The 17,959-nt window shown below is 48.9% G+C and overlaps 1 protein-coding gene across 1 annotated transcript in view; it reads right to left on the minus strand.

Annotated features, from left to right (window-relative positions):
• The window catches only part of LOC142474893 (uncharacterized), a gene marked incomplete at its 5' end in the record, with an annotated part of 63,246 nt that overhangs the window by 31,091 nt on the left and 14,196 nt on the right, over positions 1 to 17,959 (minus strand). Inside the window, 6 exons of the mRNA XM_075581036.1 lie at positions 1,266 to 1,322; positions 4,688 to 4,815; positions 8,986 to 9,007; positions 11,599 to 11,655; positions 14,825 to 14,881; positions 15,702 to 15,723. Of these exons, the coding sequence (XP_075437151.1) occupies positions 1,266 to 1,322; positions 4,688 to 4,815; positions 8,986 to 9,007; positions 11,599 to 11,655; positions 14,825 to 14,881; positions 15,702 to 15,723 (343 nt within the window). The remainder of the gene's footprint in view (positions 1 to 1,265; positions 1,323 to 4,687; positions 4,816 to 8,985; positions 9,008 to 11,598; positions 11,656 to 14,824; positions 14,882 to 15,701; positions 15,724 to 17,959) is intronic.

Genomic DNA, 17,959 nt, shown 5'->3' on the forward strand with positions numbered 1-17,959 from the left:
GGGGTAGAGAAGGACATGCTGGGGGAGAGAAAGACATGCTGGGGTAGAGAAGGACATGCTGGGGTAGAGAAGGACATGCTGGGGTAGAGAAGGACATGCTGGGGGAGAGAAGGACATGCTGGGGAGAGAAGGACATGCTGGGGAGAGAAGGACATGCTGGGGGAGAGAAGGACATGCTGGGGAGAGAAGGACAGGCTGGGAGAGAGAAGGACATGCTGGGAGAGAGAAAGACATGCTGGGGGAGAGAAGGACATGATGGGGGAGAGAAGGACATGCTGGGGGAGATGCTGGAGAGAGAAGGACATGCTGGAGGAGAGAAGGACATGCTGGGGAGAGAAGGACATGCTGGGGAGAGAAGGACATGCTGGGAGAGAGAAGGACATGCTGGGAGAGAGAAAGACATGCTGGGGGAGAGAAGGACATGATGGGGGAGAGAAGGACATGATGGGGGAGAGAAGGACATGCTGGGGGAGAGAAAGACATGCTGGGGGAGAGAAAGACATGCTGGGGGAGAGAAAGACATACTGGGGGAGAGAAGGACATGCTGGGGAGAGAAAGACATGCTGGGGGGAGAAGGACATGCTGGAGAGAGAAGGACATGCTCGGGGAGAGAAGGAAATGCTGGGGGAGAGAAGGACATGCTGGGGGAGAGAAGGACATGCTGGTGTGGGAGAGGAGAGAGAAAGTCATGCTGGTGTGGGAGAGGAGAGAGAAAGTCATGCTAAGAGAGAAGAGAGAAAAAGACATGCTGGGATAGAGGAGAAAGACAGACATGCTGGGGGAGAGCAGAAAGAAAGAAATGCTGGGGGAGAGGAGAGAGACATAATGGGGGAAGAGCTGATAGAAATAACTGCTAGAGGAGAGAGATGAAAGTTATTACGGGGAAGAGGTATAAGGGATCTGTCTGGATACCAAGATGGCAGACGGACCAGGTCATATATTGCCACACCTAAGATGGATGCTGACAGGAAGTCAGCCTCTCTCTGGCCCTTTATCGCCAGCAGCTGCTTGTGGTCTTTAAATAGCAGGCAGTTGCTCTCTGTATTTTCTTGTGCAAAGTACTCTGTTCCCCCTTGAGCGCTGCCTTTGTTTCTGTGATTGCCTGCCTGTGTTTGAACTTCTGCTTGTACCTGACTACCCCTGCCTGCCGCCTGACTCGACCCCAGAACTGGACCTGATTACCCCTTCCTGCCGCCTGTCTCGACCGCGGAACTGGACCTGACTACTCCTGCATCCCAGGCCCACATCAGTGTATTACTACCTACCTCTGCACTTCGACACGGCATCCGCTTTGCCCTTAGCAGAGGGGACAGAAGGAGATGCTGGCGGAGGAAAGAGAAAGATGTTAGGGGGATAAAGACATGATAGGATGAAAAGAGAGACATAAAGGGGGGAAAAGCCGTATGAGGGGGAAGGGACGGAGAAATACATTGCAAGAAAGGGATAGATAAGGGGGAGGGGTGGGGAATAAATTGTGAAACGCATTAGGGGAAGGGAAAGAAGGAAAATATTTTACATTAGATTAAGTAGAACAATACGCATAGATTAATAGTGGAGAGAGTGGGCTACTGTAGCTTAAAGTAAAACACCTTTCTTGGAGATCCATTTCCCCCCCCCAGTTAACGTCACCTCCTCCTCCACCTTCTCCTCCTCCGAACTACAAAAGAAGCCCAAGACCAATGACAGTGAGTATTATAAATACTTGTAGTCTTCCAGTGCCCATGTTAGCTAACCCAGCAACTACTCCTACTTTACTACCTCTACTTATATCTATCAGTGCCATTTCTCTAATGCCTCACAAGTCACATTCTCGCTTACCACTTGCCAGTAACATATACCTCCTGCCCGATGCCAGTCCTACTTTCCCCAGCCTTCTGTCAGAGCTAGGGGCCACCCTCTTAAATATTGGGATTGCCATCTTGCACACATCAGTTGCTCACACAGAGCCGGGGTGAAAGTCAGAAATCACTGAATTATGAGAGAATTAACAGAAGAGGTACAACCCTCACACAACACCTCAGATTTACAATCCTGTTGGGCTAAGTACTCACCCCCAGCTAGAAATTGCTGGTAATTTGGGGCGCCATTTTGGTCGAACAAATTTTTTGCTACAAGGAAAGAGAGACCCCCTGTGAGTCACCATAATCACACTGGCTGCTTTTGAATCCCCTGCACAATACAGAATATGTGAATGGATGCTGCCATTGGCATACATTCATTGTATCTCGCGGTTTTTGGCTCTGAATCACAGTAGATTGTTAGGTCCCTGGTTCAACAAGTTTAATGTAGGAATGTTTCTGTTACACACATGAAAGGCAGTGAGAGTATGAAATATATTGCATCTGTGGTTCCTATGTATGGGGGAGAAATAGATATATATTACATATATATGAATATATATCTTAGAGAGAGAATATGGTAGCACACAATGAAAATAAGGCCAGAGCAGAGGCACGTGTTTTTGCAGTCTGTAAGGATCCCAAGAGATCCAATATACCGGCACAGCACAAGAGATAATAACATAAAGTGGTCCAAAATACACACATATGCCCTGGAGACCGAAACGTTGGGTATATGTGTGCATTCTGAAGCCCAATAAACAACTTTTTTGTGGTTATCTTTTGTGCCGGTGTATTGAATCTCTAGGGATCCTTACAGAATATATAATGTATATGTATGTATGTATGTATGTCTGTATGTATGTCTGTATGTATGTATATGTAGCCAGGTCACCTTTTTCCCTCCTCGACCCCCCAGGGAGCCTCCGTGGCCACGGACGCTGTCGGGTACTGCCAGAGGCAAGCGGCAGACCCGACGGCCATTCAGGAGGGTGGGGGCCGAGGAGGGAGCTCGCCGGAGTGCAGGAGATCTCCGGCGGCTCTTGCACAGGGCGCCGCCATGTTGCGTCGGTTCGCGCATGCGCAGAGAGTCCCCGGCGGCCCGAGAGAGTCGCGCATGCGCAGAAGATAGGCCAGAGTTAGGAAGGAGTCGCGCGAGAGTAGGGACAGTGAGAGGGATGTTGCGGCGGCTATTAGGGGTTAGTGTAAGCACAGGGAAGGCGTGCACGCGGCCCCAGTGTTATTACAGGTGCCCCGGGACTACAATTCCCAGAGGGCATAGCGAGACAGGCACCAGGTGCCTGAGAGGAGCCAATAGGGTTGTAGGACCGCCCTGGAGGGAGATGGATACATTTGGCGGGCTGGAGCTATGGGTCAGTCAGGAAGAAGCAGAGCAAGGAGGCAGACAAGGGAAGGAGGTAGGGTATGGGAGAGAGGGATCCCCTGTACTAGCCAGCACCCCCTTGGCCCAAGATAGCTCTGATGTTACCCTAAGATAGGAGTGTTGCCAGGGACTGCCTTAGAGGAAGGGACCCTGTCACTCCAGTAGTTAGAAGTCAGTTACTAGTGGGTAATTGGTTAGGGAGATCCTAGAGAGGGACGCGGCCCTAGTTTAGAGTGCTGCACTGTCAGAGTCACAGCAGGCATTGCTGTGAGGTCTGACAGGCAGGCACCGTGGTTAGCAGCACGTTGGCTGTTAGAGTTAGTGAGGCTTAGGGATGTGGGTAGTTAGGGGAGTGGGACAGGTCCTGACCCCTTAGGCCCATAGGAGTATCCCAAGCCACCGTAGGTTGCTGTATTATAGGGACGGCCTATAGTGCAGCACGTGCCCCTTATGTAGGTAGGGACACAGAAGTATCGTTGTTCCCGGAAAGCGGTTGGACCCACGTTGGGGTCCACAGAGACTGTTCCGGAGTGGGACCGCTCGAGCGGTGCAAAAGTGAAAGGAGTGCGGTTGCAGAGGATCAGAAGGAGGCATCGCCCGACTGATCCTTTGAGAAGCTTGTTGCTGACCCTAGCACCGGAGTGCTCGGCAGGTATTATACCAACACATGTGCACCAACAGGCCTAGAGGTTTTAGTGACTGCGCAGTCACCCATTGACTATCTCCGTAGGAGTACGGGACCTTGGGTGTGGGGGTTTCACTGGACACTGGGTGGTATCACCTAGTGTTGGGAAACGTCCTGCGAGACGTCACGGGTAGTGTCTCCTCGTGAGAGGGACACAGGTTATGAGGTTATGTAAAGGCGATGATATGTTCTATGTTCATTCAGTAAACCTGTTATCCATAATACTGGTGTATGTGCTTTCTGAGTGGGTTCCTATGTTAGGGTCATTCTACATTTCCATAGAATCCTACATAGGTGGAGGCGCTGAACCAAGAAACGTTCCAGAAGATTCACCCCAGGCTCTCATTAGCGGAGGCTCAGACCTCCTGTGAGCCTACAGGTATACGCACCACACCGGTAACACCACATGTTCTACTCACACACACTATATATGAGATTGGGTGGGGTGGAATACCCGTTACATTTGGAGGAGCTGCTGAGAGAGACCTGGGGTGCCCTGTTACATTTTTTTCTAAATTGTGCTATTTTTGTTCGCCATGAAGAAGCCACGTGCTGATTTCCCGCCCGTGCGGGAGAATGTTGCAAACTGTCCGGGTTTGGCGGGAAACCCTAAGCCCCGCCCCCGCCAACTGAATAACTCCACGCAGAGCCAGAGTCACTTCATGAAAGTGTGTGCTGCCCCTCCTTCAGATTCCACCAGGGGGAGCAAGCACTGTGAGCCTTCATCCGTAACTGCTGTCTCCATCAAAGAAAGTACTGGGGGCAAAGAAAATTGCTCGCCGTCATATGGACTCTGGCCGACGAAGGCCGGGGCCGTATCCTTTTTGTTGTGTCCGTGTATGATAGAATCGTTGAGTCCATCGGGTAGTATGAACTTTGCGATTTTGACGTGCCTGATAAGAGGGCGGCTGGAAGACGCAAACGAGGATGGGTGCCGGGAATGTTTCTGTAACAACGGTGACTGCTCCTTTTGTAAATTGGCCTGGGGACGCATGTGTGGCTGCTGCAGGATACCGACTCTGCAACCCGTGCCGTTGGCGGCTACAGGACAGCCCGAGGAAGAGGGCACTGTGGCCGACATAAATGAAATAGACTATGGGTTTTCTGATAATGATGATGAGACAGACTGTAAGGGAGTACACCCCAATGTATATGTGGCCTGGCGCGCGCCAGGAGTAGATTCTCTTCTCTTCATATGCTCCTGCCTGCAAGAAGCCCACGCTCAGGGAGCCAACGTGGCTCAAGGACCCTTCGACTTTAGGACCGTCGAGGTGGAAGGAGAAATGGGCATACAGTGTTTTAGCCCCACGTGCGGCTGTTCTAGAGAGACATTGACATGGTGGTCCTACTGTGAATGTTGCGGTGTGCGGTTATTGAAGTCTATTGTACCCCAGCCTACAGAGCCAGCTAAGGAGCCAAGTGAACCCATGGCGGAGAAGAGCACGACTGCAGTGGAGGTACCGGAGCACGCCAGCTTCGTAACCACAACCACGGGCTGTATTACAGAAGGATCTGGTGACTACCTTGCGGAGGATACTGTCATGATATCTTCCGGGGAAGAGGTTGAAGTCCCATCGGTGGCGATGCGCCTACCGGCGAACCACCCCAGCGGGGATGCCGAGGATACAGAGTCTGCTTTGGGTCCGTGTACCCTGGAAAAGGTGTATCCCGATGTTGCGGACCCTGCTGTGGTCCCGTGTGCCCTACAATGGTCAGTCCGACCTACTACAGAGGTATCATCGGTCCTAGGCGTGGGACCAGTACCTACAGACGACCAGGGTGAGTCGACTGCCCCAGGGGTGTCGGGGGTGAGCCTCCAGGTGACCGCGGAGCACGATGGCTCCTTAAGTATGGTCGCCCGGGCGAAGGGCTCCCCTCTGCATCGCGTCCTGGTGGAGGTGTCCTCATTAGAAGGTAGCTGTCCAGAGAAGAGAGTGGACCAGTGTCTACCGTCGATCCTTCCGGAAGAAGGGAAGCCCATCGTCAGCCAGCAGAGTGGTAAAGAACCCCCTTGTTCCCCACCGACTCCGATGGAGGTGGCCGTGAAGAAGGCCAATGCTACGGTTCCTGAGCGGAGTGTGAGCCCGTGTGCCCCGACGCAAGTGGTCCCAGGACTGGGATCCAACGCTCCCGAGTTTTCAGCGCGTAAGTGGGCTGCCCCAGAAGTGCCGGGGGCAGGTCCCGATACCACCAAGGTGGGAACTGACAGCGTCCCCGAGGACCTGTTGGCCACCGTGAATCACCGCAGGGGTAAGGTGTCTACTTTTTCCCCCTTGCCAGGTGAAACCGAGACATTGTCCAGTGCTCGCTTCTCAGTGGAAGCCTCGCAGAACTATAGGGACAAGGACTGTGTAAAGGGAGATCCAGGGAGACTGGCCTCCTTTAAGCCCAAAAAGGAGCGCCCCATTCCTCAGGTAGTGGACGCGGGAAAGGTCCTGGCCTCCTGGTCTACCGCATCCCTGCCGCGGATGACCGGGTAAAGGCCCAATTCAGAGACACTGTGCTACTCCTTCCACCAGGGGGAGGAAGTAGCGAAGAGCCAGTAGCTGTCGCTTTAGAGTGTGCTCTCCAAGAAAATTTTCTGGGGGAGGCTCACGGACGCAAAAGTGAGGTACCCCCACATGATCAGTCAGGGGCACCCCACAAATGGTCTCAGCCAGCCTCGGGTAATAATGGGTGTGATGTGCTGGGTTTCAGGGATGTTGCAGCCGATATGTTATGTGTACGGGTTATGCCACGAAAATTTTCAGTGTGTAAAATTGTACCATGCTATGTCGTTCCCCAAGCGAGGGCGTTGGGTGTTTCACCCGGGGGAGAGTGTAGCCAGGTCACCTTTTTCTCTCCTCGACCCCCCAGGGAGCCTCCGTGGCCACGGAGGCTGTCGGGTACTGCCAGAGGCAAGCGGCAGACCCGACGGCCATTCAGGAGGGTGGGGGCCGAGGAGGGAGCTCGCCGGAGTGCAGGAGATCTCCGGCGGCTCTTGCACAGGGCGCCGCCATGTTGCGTCGGTTCGCGCATGCGCAGAGAGTCCCCGGCGGCCCGAGAGAGTCGCGCATGCGCAGAAGATAGGCCAGAGTTAGGAAGGAGTCGCGCGAGAGTAGGGACAGTGAGAGGGATGTTGCGGCGGCCATTAGGGGTTAGTGTAAGCACAGGGAAGGCGCGCACGCGGCCCCAGTGTTATTACAGGTGCCCCGGGACTACAATTCCCAGAGGGCATAGCGAGACAGGCACCAGGTGCCTGAGAGGAGCCAATAGGGTTGTAGGACCGCCCTGGAGGGAGATGGATACATTTGGCGGGCTGGAGCTACGGGTCAGTCAGGAAGAAGCAGAGCAAGGAGGCAGACAAGGGAAGGAGGTAGGGTATGGGAGAGAGGGATCCCCTGTACTAGCCAGCACCACCTTGGCCCAAGATAGCTCTGATGTTACCCTAAGATAGGAGTGTTGCCAGGGACTGCCTTAGAGGAAGGGACCCTGTCACTCCAGTAGTTAGAAGTCAGTTACTAGTGGGTAATTGGTTAGGGAGATCCTAGAGAGGGACGCAGCCCTAGTTTAGAGTGCTGCACTGTCAAAGTCACAGCAGGCATTGCTGTGAGGTCTGACAGGCAGGCACCGTGGTTAGCAGCACGTTGGCTGTTAGAGTTAGTGAGGCTTAGGGATGTGGGTAGTTAGGGGAGTGGGACAGGTCCTGACCCCTTAGGCCCATAGGAGTATCCCAAGCCACCGTAGGTTGCTGTATTATAGGGATGGCCTATAGTGCAGCACGTGCCCCTTATGTAGGTAGGGACACAGAAGTATCGTTGTTCCCGGAAAGCGGTTGGACCCACGTTGGGGTCCACAGAGACTGTTCCGGAGTGGGACCGCTCGAGCGGTGCAAAAGTGAAAGGAGTGCGGTTGCAGAGGATCAGAAGGAGGCATCGCCCCGACTGATCCTTTGAGAAGCTTGTTGCTGACCCTAGCACCGGAGTGCTCGGCAGGTATTATACCAACACATGTGCACCAACAGGCCTAGAGGTTTTAGTGACTGCGCAGTCACCCATTGACTATCTCCGTAGGAGTACGGGACCTTGGGTGTGGGGGTTTCACTGGACACTGGGTGGGATCACCTAGTGTTGGGAAACGTCCTGCGAGACGTCACGGGTAGTGTCTCCTCGTGAGAGGGACACAGGTTATGAGGTTATGTAAAGGCGATGATATGTTCTATGTTCATTCAGTAAACCTGTTATCCATAATACTGGTGTATGTGGTTTCTGAGTGGGTTCCTATGTTAGGGTCATTCTACATTTCCATAGAATCCTACATAGGTGGAGGCGCTGAACCAAGAAACGTTCCAGAAGATTCACCCCAGGCTCTCATTAGCGGAGGCTCAGACCTCCTGTGAGCCTACAGGTATGCGCACCACACCGGTAACACCACATGTTCTACTCACCCACACTATATATGAGATTGGGTGGGGTGGAATACCCGTTACATATAGCAAATGGAAATATTCCTGTATGCTCATTTGCATGTCTTAGACAGGTCTGCACATATACATGCAAATGAGTATAAAGGAATATTTCCATTTGCTATATGCTTTGCTGTGGAGGGTTTTTGTCACTTTTTTTACCCACCATAACTTAACTAAGTATATATATATATATATATATATATAAATAAATATACACACACACAAAGTTGGAACACAGCCGCAGCATCTCCAAGCGCCAATATCTTTGCTGCAATTGTTCCCAATGTACCTGAGTCTGTTACTTCGGGAGGTGCAATAAGAAGACGTAGGGAGGAGTTACAGGATAAACGTTTTTCTTGCATAGCGCTGACAGTGAATGCAACAGCCTTGTGCATATACATTTTTGCAGCCCCGAGTCCCTGCCCCGTAGAGGTGTTTGGTGCCTGAGGCACAGGGAGATAAAGGGCCATACCCTACGTCACAAGGAGCTGACTGACACCGGGATTATATGGTGGGTTTTTATCAAGTTCTGCGTCTACGGTGCAGCTAAAAAAATCCATTCTTCTATTGCAATGCATCATTTCGACTGTACAAACTGCAGATAATAAAATGCATACTGTATTTAAATTACCTGTAATATTTGTCATCCGTAGCTGAAAAGAAAAACAAAACATGTTTTAGAAGTCATATCCTTAGCAAATATCTGCAGGTGCCCAACCACCGCCAAGGGGGGAGAGCCAGTACTGCTGTCCTGGACCCTTTCCTGCAAGTCATTGAGCTACAGGACACAGACACAAGAGGCAATCCCTTCCTCTCTGATGGGCACTGAGTGGGGGAGGCCTCAGACAGTGGTCTGGGTGGCGGTAGTCAGGTCCAAGCAGAAGTTCAATCCTAGACAGGCAAACACAGGAACAAAGGCAGAGCTCAAGCAGGAACAGAGTACTTTGCACAAGCAAAGACAGAAAGCAACTGCCTGGGTCAGAGGGTGGGGCCTCAGGAGAGAGGTGAGAGGGAAGGGACAGACCAGGGGGAGAAACAGACATGAAAAGGTGAAGAGATCTACAAAGGAAGAGAAAAACCCCAAAGGGAAAATAAAGTAGGAGAGAAATACATAAGATGGAAAAGAAAGGTATGAGGGGTTGTGAAATAGAAAGAAAGAATGTGTGAGAGAAGAAATATGGGGGCGGGGGAAAGAGGCTTTGGGAGGGACAAAAAATATACATGAGGGGAAATGAATAAGATAAAAACATAAGGAGGATCAGATAGAAATAATGATATAAAGTATATAATAAAATAAAGACATAGTGGAGAGGAGAGAGAAAGACGTGCTGGGGAGAGGAGAGAGACATACTGGGGAGAGAGAAAAACATGCTGGGGAGAGGAGAGAAAGATATGCAGGGGAGAGAGAAAAACATGCTGGGGAGAGGAGAGAGAAAAACATGCTGGGGAGAGGAGAGAGAAAGACGTGCTGGGGGAGAGAAGGACATGCTGGGGAGAGAAGTGAGAGAGAAGGAAATGCTGGGGAGAGAAGGACATGCTGGGGAGAGAAGTGGGGGAGAGAAGGAAATGCTGGGGAGAGAAGGACATGCTGGGGGAGAGAAGGACATGCTGGGGGAGAGAAGGACATGCTGGGGGAGAGAAGGACATTCTGAGGGAGAGAAGGACATGCTGGGGGAGAGAAGAACACGCTGGGGGAGAGAAGGACATGCTGGGGAGGAAAGGACATGCTGGGGAGGAAAGGACATGCTGGGGGAGAGAAGGACATGCTGGGGGAGAGAGAAGGACATGCTGGGGGAGAGAGAAAGACATGCTGGGGAGAGAAGGACATGCTGGGGAGAGAAGGACATGCTGGGGAGAGGACATGCTGGGGAGATGAGGACATGCTGGGGAGAGAAGGACATGCTGGGGGAGAGAGAAGGACATGCTGGGGGAGAGAGAAGGACATGCTGGGGGAGAGAGAAGGACATGCTGGGGAGAGAGAAGGACATGCTGGGGGAGAGAAGGACATACTGGGGGAGAGAGTAGGACATACTGGGGGAGAGAGAAGGACATACTGGGGGAGAGAGAAAGACATGCTGGGGTAGAGAAGGACATGCTGGGGGAGAGGAGGACATGCTGGGGGAGAGAAGGACATGCTGGGGAGAAAAGGACATTCTGGGGGAGCGAAGGACATGCTGGGGAGAAAAGGACATGCTGGGGGAGAGAAAGACATGCTGGGGGAGAGAAGGACATACTGGGGAGAGAAGGACATGCTGGAGAGAGAAGGACATGCTGGGGGAGAGAAGGACATGCTGGGGGAGAAAAGGACATGCTGGGGGAGAGAAGGACATGCTGGGGGAGAGAAGGACATGCTGGGGGAGAGGACATGCTGGGGTAGAGAGAAAGACATGCTGGGGGAGAGAAAGACATGCTGGGGGAGAGAAAGACATGCTGGGGGAGAGAAGGACATGCTGGGGGAGAGAAAGTCATGCTGGGGGAGAGAAGGACATGCTGGGGGAGAGAAAGACATGCTGGGGGAGAGGACATGCTGGGGGAGAGACGGACATGCTGGGGGGGAAGTGAGAGACATTCTGGGGGAGATGAGAAAGAAATACATGCTTGTGTGGGAGAGGAGAGAGAAAGACATGCTGGTGTGGGAGAGGAGAGAGAAAGTCATGCTGGTGTGGGAGAGGAGAGAGAAAGACATGCTAGGAGAGAAGAGAAAGAAAGACATGCGAGGAGAGAGAAAGACATGCTGGGATAGAGGAGAAAGACAGACATGCTGGGGGAGAGCAGAAAGAAAGAAATGCTGGGGGAGAGGAGAGAGACATAATGGGGGAAGAGCTGATAGAAATAACTGCTAGAGGAGAGAGATGAAAGTTATTAGGGGGAAGAGGTATAAGGGATCTGTCTGGATACCAAGACAGACCAGGTCAGATATTGCCACACCTAAGATGGATGCTGACAGGAAGTCAGCCTCTCTCTGGTACTTTATCGCCAGCAGCTGCTTGTGGTCTTTAAATAGCAGGCAGTTGCTCTCTGTATTTTCTTGTGCAAAGTACTCTGTTCCCCCTTGAGCGCTGCCTTTGTTTCTGTGATTGCCTGCCTGTGTTTGAACTTCTGCTTGTACCTGACTACCCCTGCCTGCCGCCTGACTCAACCCCAGAACTGGACCTGATTACCCCTTCCTGCCGCCTGTCTCGACCGCGGAACTGGACCTGACTACTCCTGCATCCCAGGCCCACATCAGTGTATTACTACCTACCTCTGCACTTCGACACGGCATCCGCTTTGCCCTTAGCAGAGGGGACAGAAGGAGATGCTGGCGGAGGAAAGAGAAAGATGTTAGGGGGGATAAAGACGTGCTAGGATGAAAAGAGAGACATAAAGGGGGGAAAAGCCGCATGAGGGGGAAGGGTCGGAGAAATACATTGCAAGAAAGCGATAGATAAGGGGGAGGGGTGGGGAATAAATTGTGAAACGCATTAGGGGAAGGGAAAGAAGGAAAATATTTTACATTAGATTAAGTAGAACAATACGCATAGATTAATAGTGGAGAGAGTGGGCTACTGTAGCTTAAAGAAAAACACCTTTCTTGGAGATCCATTTTTCCCCCCCAGTTAACATCACCTCCTCCTCCACCTTCTCCTCCGAACTACAAAAGAAGCCCAAGACCAATGACAGTGAGTATTATAAATACTTGTAGTCTTCCAGTGCCAATGTTAGCTAACCCAGCAACTACTCCTACTTTACTACCTCTACTTATATCTATCAGTGCCATTTCTCTAATGCCTCACGAGTCACATTCTCGCTTACCACTTGCCAGTAACATATACCTCCTGCCCGATGCCAGTCCTACTTTCCCCAGCCTTCTGTCAGAGCTAGGGGCCACCCTCTTAAATATTGGGATTGCTGTCTTGCACACATCAGTTGCTCACACAGAGCCGGGTTGAAAGTCAGAAATCACTGAATTATGAGAGAATTAACAGAAGAGGTACAACCCTCACACAACACCTCAGATTTACAATCCTGTTGGGCTAAGTACTCACCCCCAGCTAGAAATAGGTGGTAATTTGGGGCGCCATTTTGGTCGAACAAATTTTTTGCTACAAGGAAAGAGAGACCCCCTGTGAGTCACCATAATCACACTGGCTGCTTTTGAATCCCCTGCACAATACAGAATATGTGAATGGATGCTGCCATTGGCATACATTCATTGTATCTCGCAGTGTTTGGCTCTGAATCACAGTAGATTTGTTAGGTTCCTGGTTCAACAAGTTGAATGTAGGAATGTTTCCGTTACAGTATGAAATATATTGCATCTGTGGTTCCAATGTATGTATGTCTCTTTTTGATATATATATAATTGAGAGAATATGGTAGCACACACTGAAAAAAAGACCTCAGCAGAGGCAGGTGTGGTGCACGGTAAAGGGTAAATAGTTACAGTCTGTACGGGTTCCTAGAGATTCAATATACCGGCACAGCACAAGAGATAATTACATAAAGTGGTCCAAAATACACACATATGCCCTGGAGACCGAAACGTTGGGTATATGTGTGCATTCTGAAACCCAATAAACAACGTTTTGTGATTATCTCTTGTGCCGGTATATTGAATCTCTAGGGATCCTTACAGACTATATATGTATTTATATGTGTATATATATACATATATAATATACACACATATACACACACAAAGTTGGAACACAGCCGCTGCATCTCCTAGTGCCAATATCTTTGCTGCAATTGTTCCCAATGTACCTGAGTCTGTTACTTAGGGAGACACCATAAGAAGACGTAGGGAGGAGTTACAGGATAAACGTTTTTCTTGCACAGCGCTGACAGTGAATGCAGCAGCCTTGTGCATATACATTTTTGCAGCCCCGAGTCCCTGCCCCGTAGAGGTTTTTGGTGCCTGAGGCACAGGGAGATAAAGGGACATACCCCAGGTCACAAGGAGCTGACTGACATGGATTATATGGTGTTTTTTTTTATCAAGTTCTGCGTCTACGGCGCAGCTAAAAAAATCCATTATTCTTCTATTGCAATGCATCATTTCGACTGTACAAATTGCAGATAATAAAATGCATGCTGTATTTAAATTACCTGTAATATTTGTCATCCGTAGCTGAAAAGAAAAACAAAACATGTTTTAGAAGTCATTTCCTTAGCAAATATCTGCAGGTGCCCAGCCACCGCCAAGGGGGCAGAGAGAGCCAGTACTGCTGTCCAGGACCCCTTCCTGCAAGTCATTGAGCTACAGGACCCAGATACAAGAGGAAATCCCTTCCTCTCTGATGGGCACTGAGTGGGGGAGGCCTCAGACAGTGGTCTGGATGGCGGTAGTCAGGTCCAAGCAGAAGTTCAATCTTAGACAGGCAAACATAGGTGAGACTGCTTGTGTGCAGTCGAAACGTTGGATTTATGCTGGATTAAAGTTTCTACATTTGAATAGACCATGTGCCTGGACTGCTTTCCTCACCTATGTTACCACTTGTGGACCTGGCAGAACGACCCCCCCTTGGTCCGTGGGCACCAGCAGGTTACATCTACTTTGGTTTATTGGTTGTGTGCCAGATCATCTCTCTCTATTGAGAGGAGAGAGAAAGACGTGCGGGGGGTTGGGGTGGAGTGGGGGGGGGGGGAAGGAGAGAGAAAGACATGCTGGGGAGAGAAGGACATGCTTGGTGAGAGAAAGACATGCTGGGGAGAGAAGGACATGCTGGGGGAGAGAGAAGGACATGCTGGGGAGAGAAGGAGATGCTGGGGAGAGGTGAGAGAGACATTCTGGGGGAGATAAGAAAGAAATACATGCTGGTGTAGGAAAGGAGAAAGACATGCAGGTGTGGGAGAGGAGGGAGAAAGACATGCTGGTGTGGGAGAGGAGAGAGAAAGACATGCTGGTGTGGGAGAGGAGAAAGACATGCTGGTGTGGGGAGGAGAAAGACATGCTAGGGACATGCTAGGAGAGAGGAGAAAGAAAGACATGCAAGGAGAGAGGAGAAAGAAAGACATGCTGGGAGAGAGGAGAAAGACAGACATGCTGGTGGAGAGCAGAACTAAAGAAATGCTGGGGGAGAGGAGAGAGACATAATGGAGAAAGAGCTGATAGAAATAACTGCTAGAGGAGATGAAAGGTATTAGGGGGAAGAGGTATAAGGGATCTGTCTAGATACCAAGATGGCAGACTGACCAGGTAAAATTTTGCCACACCTAAGATGGATGCTGACAGGAAGTCAGCCTCTCTCTGGTCCTTTATTGCCAGCAGCTGCTTGTGGTCTTTAAATAGCAGGCAGTTGCTCTCTGTATTTTCTTGTGCAAAGTACTCTGTTCCCCCTTGAGCGCTGCCTTTGTTTCTGTGATTACCTGCCTGTGTTTGAACTTCTGCTTGTACCTGACTACCCCTGCCTGCCGCCTGACTCGACCCCAGAACTGGACCTGACTACTCCTGCATCCCAGGCCCACGTCGGTGTATTACTACCTACCTCTGCACTTCGCCACGGCATCCGCTTTGTCCTTAGCAAAGGGGACAGAAGGAGATGCTGGCGGAGGAAAGAGAAAGATGTTAGGGGGGATAAAGACGTGCTGGGATGAAAAGAGAGACATAAAGGTGCGAAAAGCCGTATGAGGGAGAAAGGGACGGAGAAATACATTGCAAGAAAGGGATAGATAAGGGGGAGGGGTGGGGAATAAATTGTGAAACACATTAGGGGAAGGGAAAGAAGGAAAATGTTTTACATTAGATTAAGTAGAACAATACGCATAGATTAATAGTGGAGAGAGTGGGCTACTGTAGCTTAAAGAAAAACACCTTTCTTGAAGATCCATGTTTTCCCCCCAGTGAAAAAATAAAATAAAAAAGGCTCTTGAAAGACAATGTATGATGTATTGCACCTGGTACACAGAAATGCATGGGAGGGGACTATATAAAGATGGGATGCCTTGCACAAAAGTAGCACCTGGTTTACTACAAGAAAAAATCCCCCATTGTACAGTCAGACCGCGGTCATTTGAGTTGTCGGACTGTGTGTGATGTGGGCAGATTTTACTTACTTTTTTGCTTTTGAGGACATTTCTTGAGCCTGAATTTCACTGATAATTTGATACACTTGTGCACACGCACTCGCACACCTCATCACAACATACACACAATTATTCACAACGCACGCACACTTTTACCTGGTGGGGGGGGGGGGGGCATTCTCTCATGTGTTTTACTATTTATTCATTTAATGTCTCGTAATCTCAAAGGTTCCAGGAATATTCAGGACTTCCGGCTCAGGGTGAGAGAGATTTCATTTCCCTACCGTTTCGTAAGGATTAATTTTCATGGCCATTCAACAAAGTATGTGAATTACTTACTAGTCTCCTCCAGCTGTGGTAACTATAAAGAGAAATTAACAGTTAGAACTTGTTTTAGCAGAGTATGTATTCAGGAGCTGTAATATAGTGGGAGCACTTAGCTATGCAACATATTTACTTTATGTTTGTACACTATTTACATCATCTGGAATATCTTTTATAGAGCAGTTTAAACTTTATAGTGGTTTATAATGTGTTTTCATGCTTTGCAGATTCCTCCTGTAACAACGCTCTGATAACCATCAATTATAACATTATATGTAAATCTCAATTGGATAATAAAATTATTTTCTAATTAGAATACATATATTACGTAGAATATAAAGATCAATGTTCTGATTAATATTTAGGTTATGGCTTAATATATAGGTGCAGCCACGAGTATTCTAACACTTGCCTTGGAAAATCTGGGGCAATCTCCCAGTAATGCTGCAACATTTCTGTGACATTTCTGTACACAGATTAATGGCCCATCGGATTAACACAGCGGGGTCCCTGGCAGTCCCATTAAAACTGACCAGGGATCCCTGCTGTGTTAATCCGATGGGCCATTAGTCTTTCTGCAGAAATGACAGAGAAATGTTGCAGCATTACTGGGAGATTGCCCCAGATTTTTCAAAGCAAGTGTTAGAATACTCGTAGCTGCACCTGTATTTCTAGGAATAATAGTGTAGGTATTCTGTTTAATATATTAAAATAATAATACTTCTGTATCTTTCACGTCACACTCTTCCATCAGGAAGAGAATAGAAAGTAAAGAAAACTACAGGTTAAAATGTGTGTAATATTATTTCAACATAGACATACAGATAGAGAGAGAGAGATAAACGCTGCTTTGCAAACACACATACGTGTACACTGCACTATACATCCACACACACACAGACCTGGCTATACATTGCTCTGAACATAGAGACATAGAATGACAAAGATCTATACACTGCTCTGATATACATTGCTCTGTGCATCGTAACACAAACACACACTTCTATATTCTGGTCTGCTTGTGCGAACATAGGAACAGACGTACACTATTCATTCTGAGCGTACACACAGATACATAAAATAGAAGATATGCAAAAAATACATGTGTAGAATTTACACCACACCAAAAATATTGCATGAAAATGCAAAGCTATTAAGGAATAAAAGTTTATGCTCACGAGCGTTCCTGTAATTTCTTCCATTGTAAGAGCTATGGAATGAAAAAAAATGACCCATTAAGCAAAACATACAGTAGCTTGTCCCACAAATGTAGCAAACCTAATGTCCCTTCAACTCGTTCGCTGTAGGGTCTGCAACTTATTGCTCCACTGGCAATGGGGTAACAGAGTGACTTTTGGGATAAAATCAGGTTCCCCAAAAAAGGATCCATGCTTTCAAATTCTCCTAAGCCTATGAAACCCCAAATCAGCACATACCATCCTACTGAAAGACAGAAAGGATGTATAATAATGGCCCAAGTTAAATGGGGAGGGAGAAATAGGCTTACTGCCCCCCTCTGGCAGCCTCTGGTTCATTTCAATAGTGCCCCAGCTTGCTATTTACTGATAATATGTGGAAGGTCCATTTGGTTTAAATTAATTCCCATTAAAAAAAAGCAATTAAGTAAAATAAACCTCACCCATTAAGAGCGGAGAAGCATCTAGGATAACGGGGTTCATTTGGGAAGTGCCCCAAATAAATACTATGTATATATATATATATATATATATATATATATATATATATATATATATACACACTCTCTGATACAGCTGTGACCCGTCTCTCTGTTCCCTTTCCCGTGGTCCCGAAAGCTTTTCTCTAATTTATCCCAAACTCCCAGATGGTCCCGGAGGTACTTACCTTCTAAACACTGTTGAGCACTAGAAGTCCTGTTATGAATCACATTTCTGTCAGAATTGGTATTTGATGAAAAGAGAAGAGAGAGCAAGAGCAACGGGGCAGCACAAAAGAGGGAAATGGGGCAGGGCCGCTTATTCAATATTTCTATGAAGCCATCATCCAGAAGAGTTTAATTCCATTCAAATGAATGACAGAGAAGACGGCTTCACAGCAAATTTAAGTGGGACACTGAAGAAGAGACATGAAGAAGAGACAGGGTGTGTGAGAGAAAAGATAGAGAGAGGGGAGAAGCACAATAATAAAAGGTCAGCGAAAGAGAGAGAGAGAGAGAGAGAATGAAGGAACCACAAGTACTGTAAGAAAGTGACGAGAAGGAAAGGGGTACAAGGTGAAAAATCGGGGACTTGCAC

Source organism: Ascaphus truei, unplaced genomic scaffold (genome assembly GCF_040206685.1).
Source record: "Ascaphus truei isolate aAscTru1 unplaced genomic scaffold, aAscTru1.hap1 HAP1_SCAFFOLD_1014, whole genome shotgun sequence".
Classification (NCBI taxonomy): domain Eukaryota; kingdom Metazoa; phylum Chordata; class Amphibia; order Anura; family Ascaphidae; genus Ascaphus; species Ascaphus truei.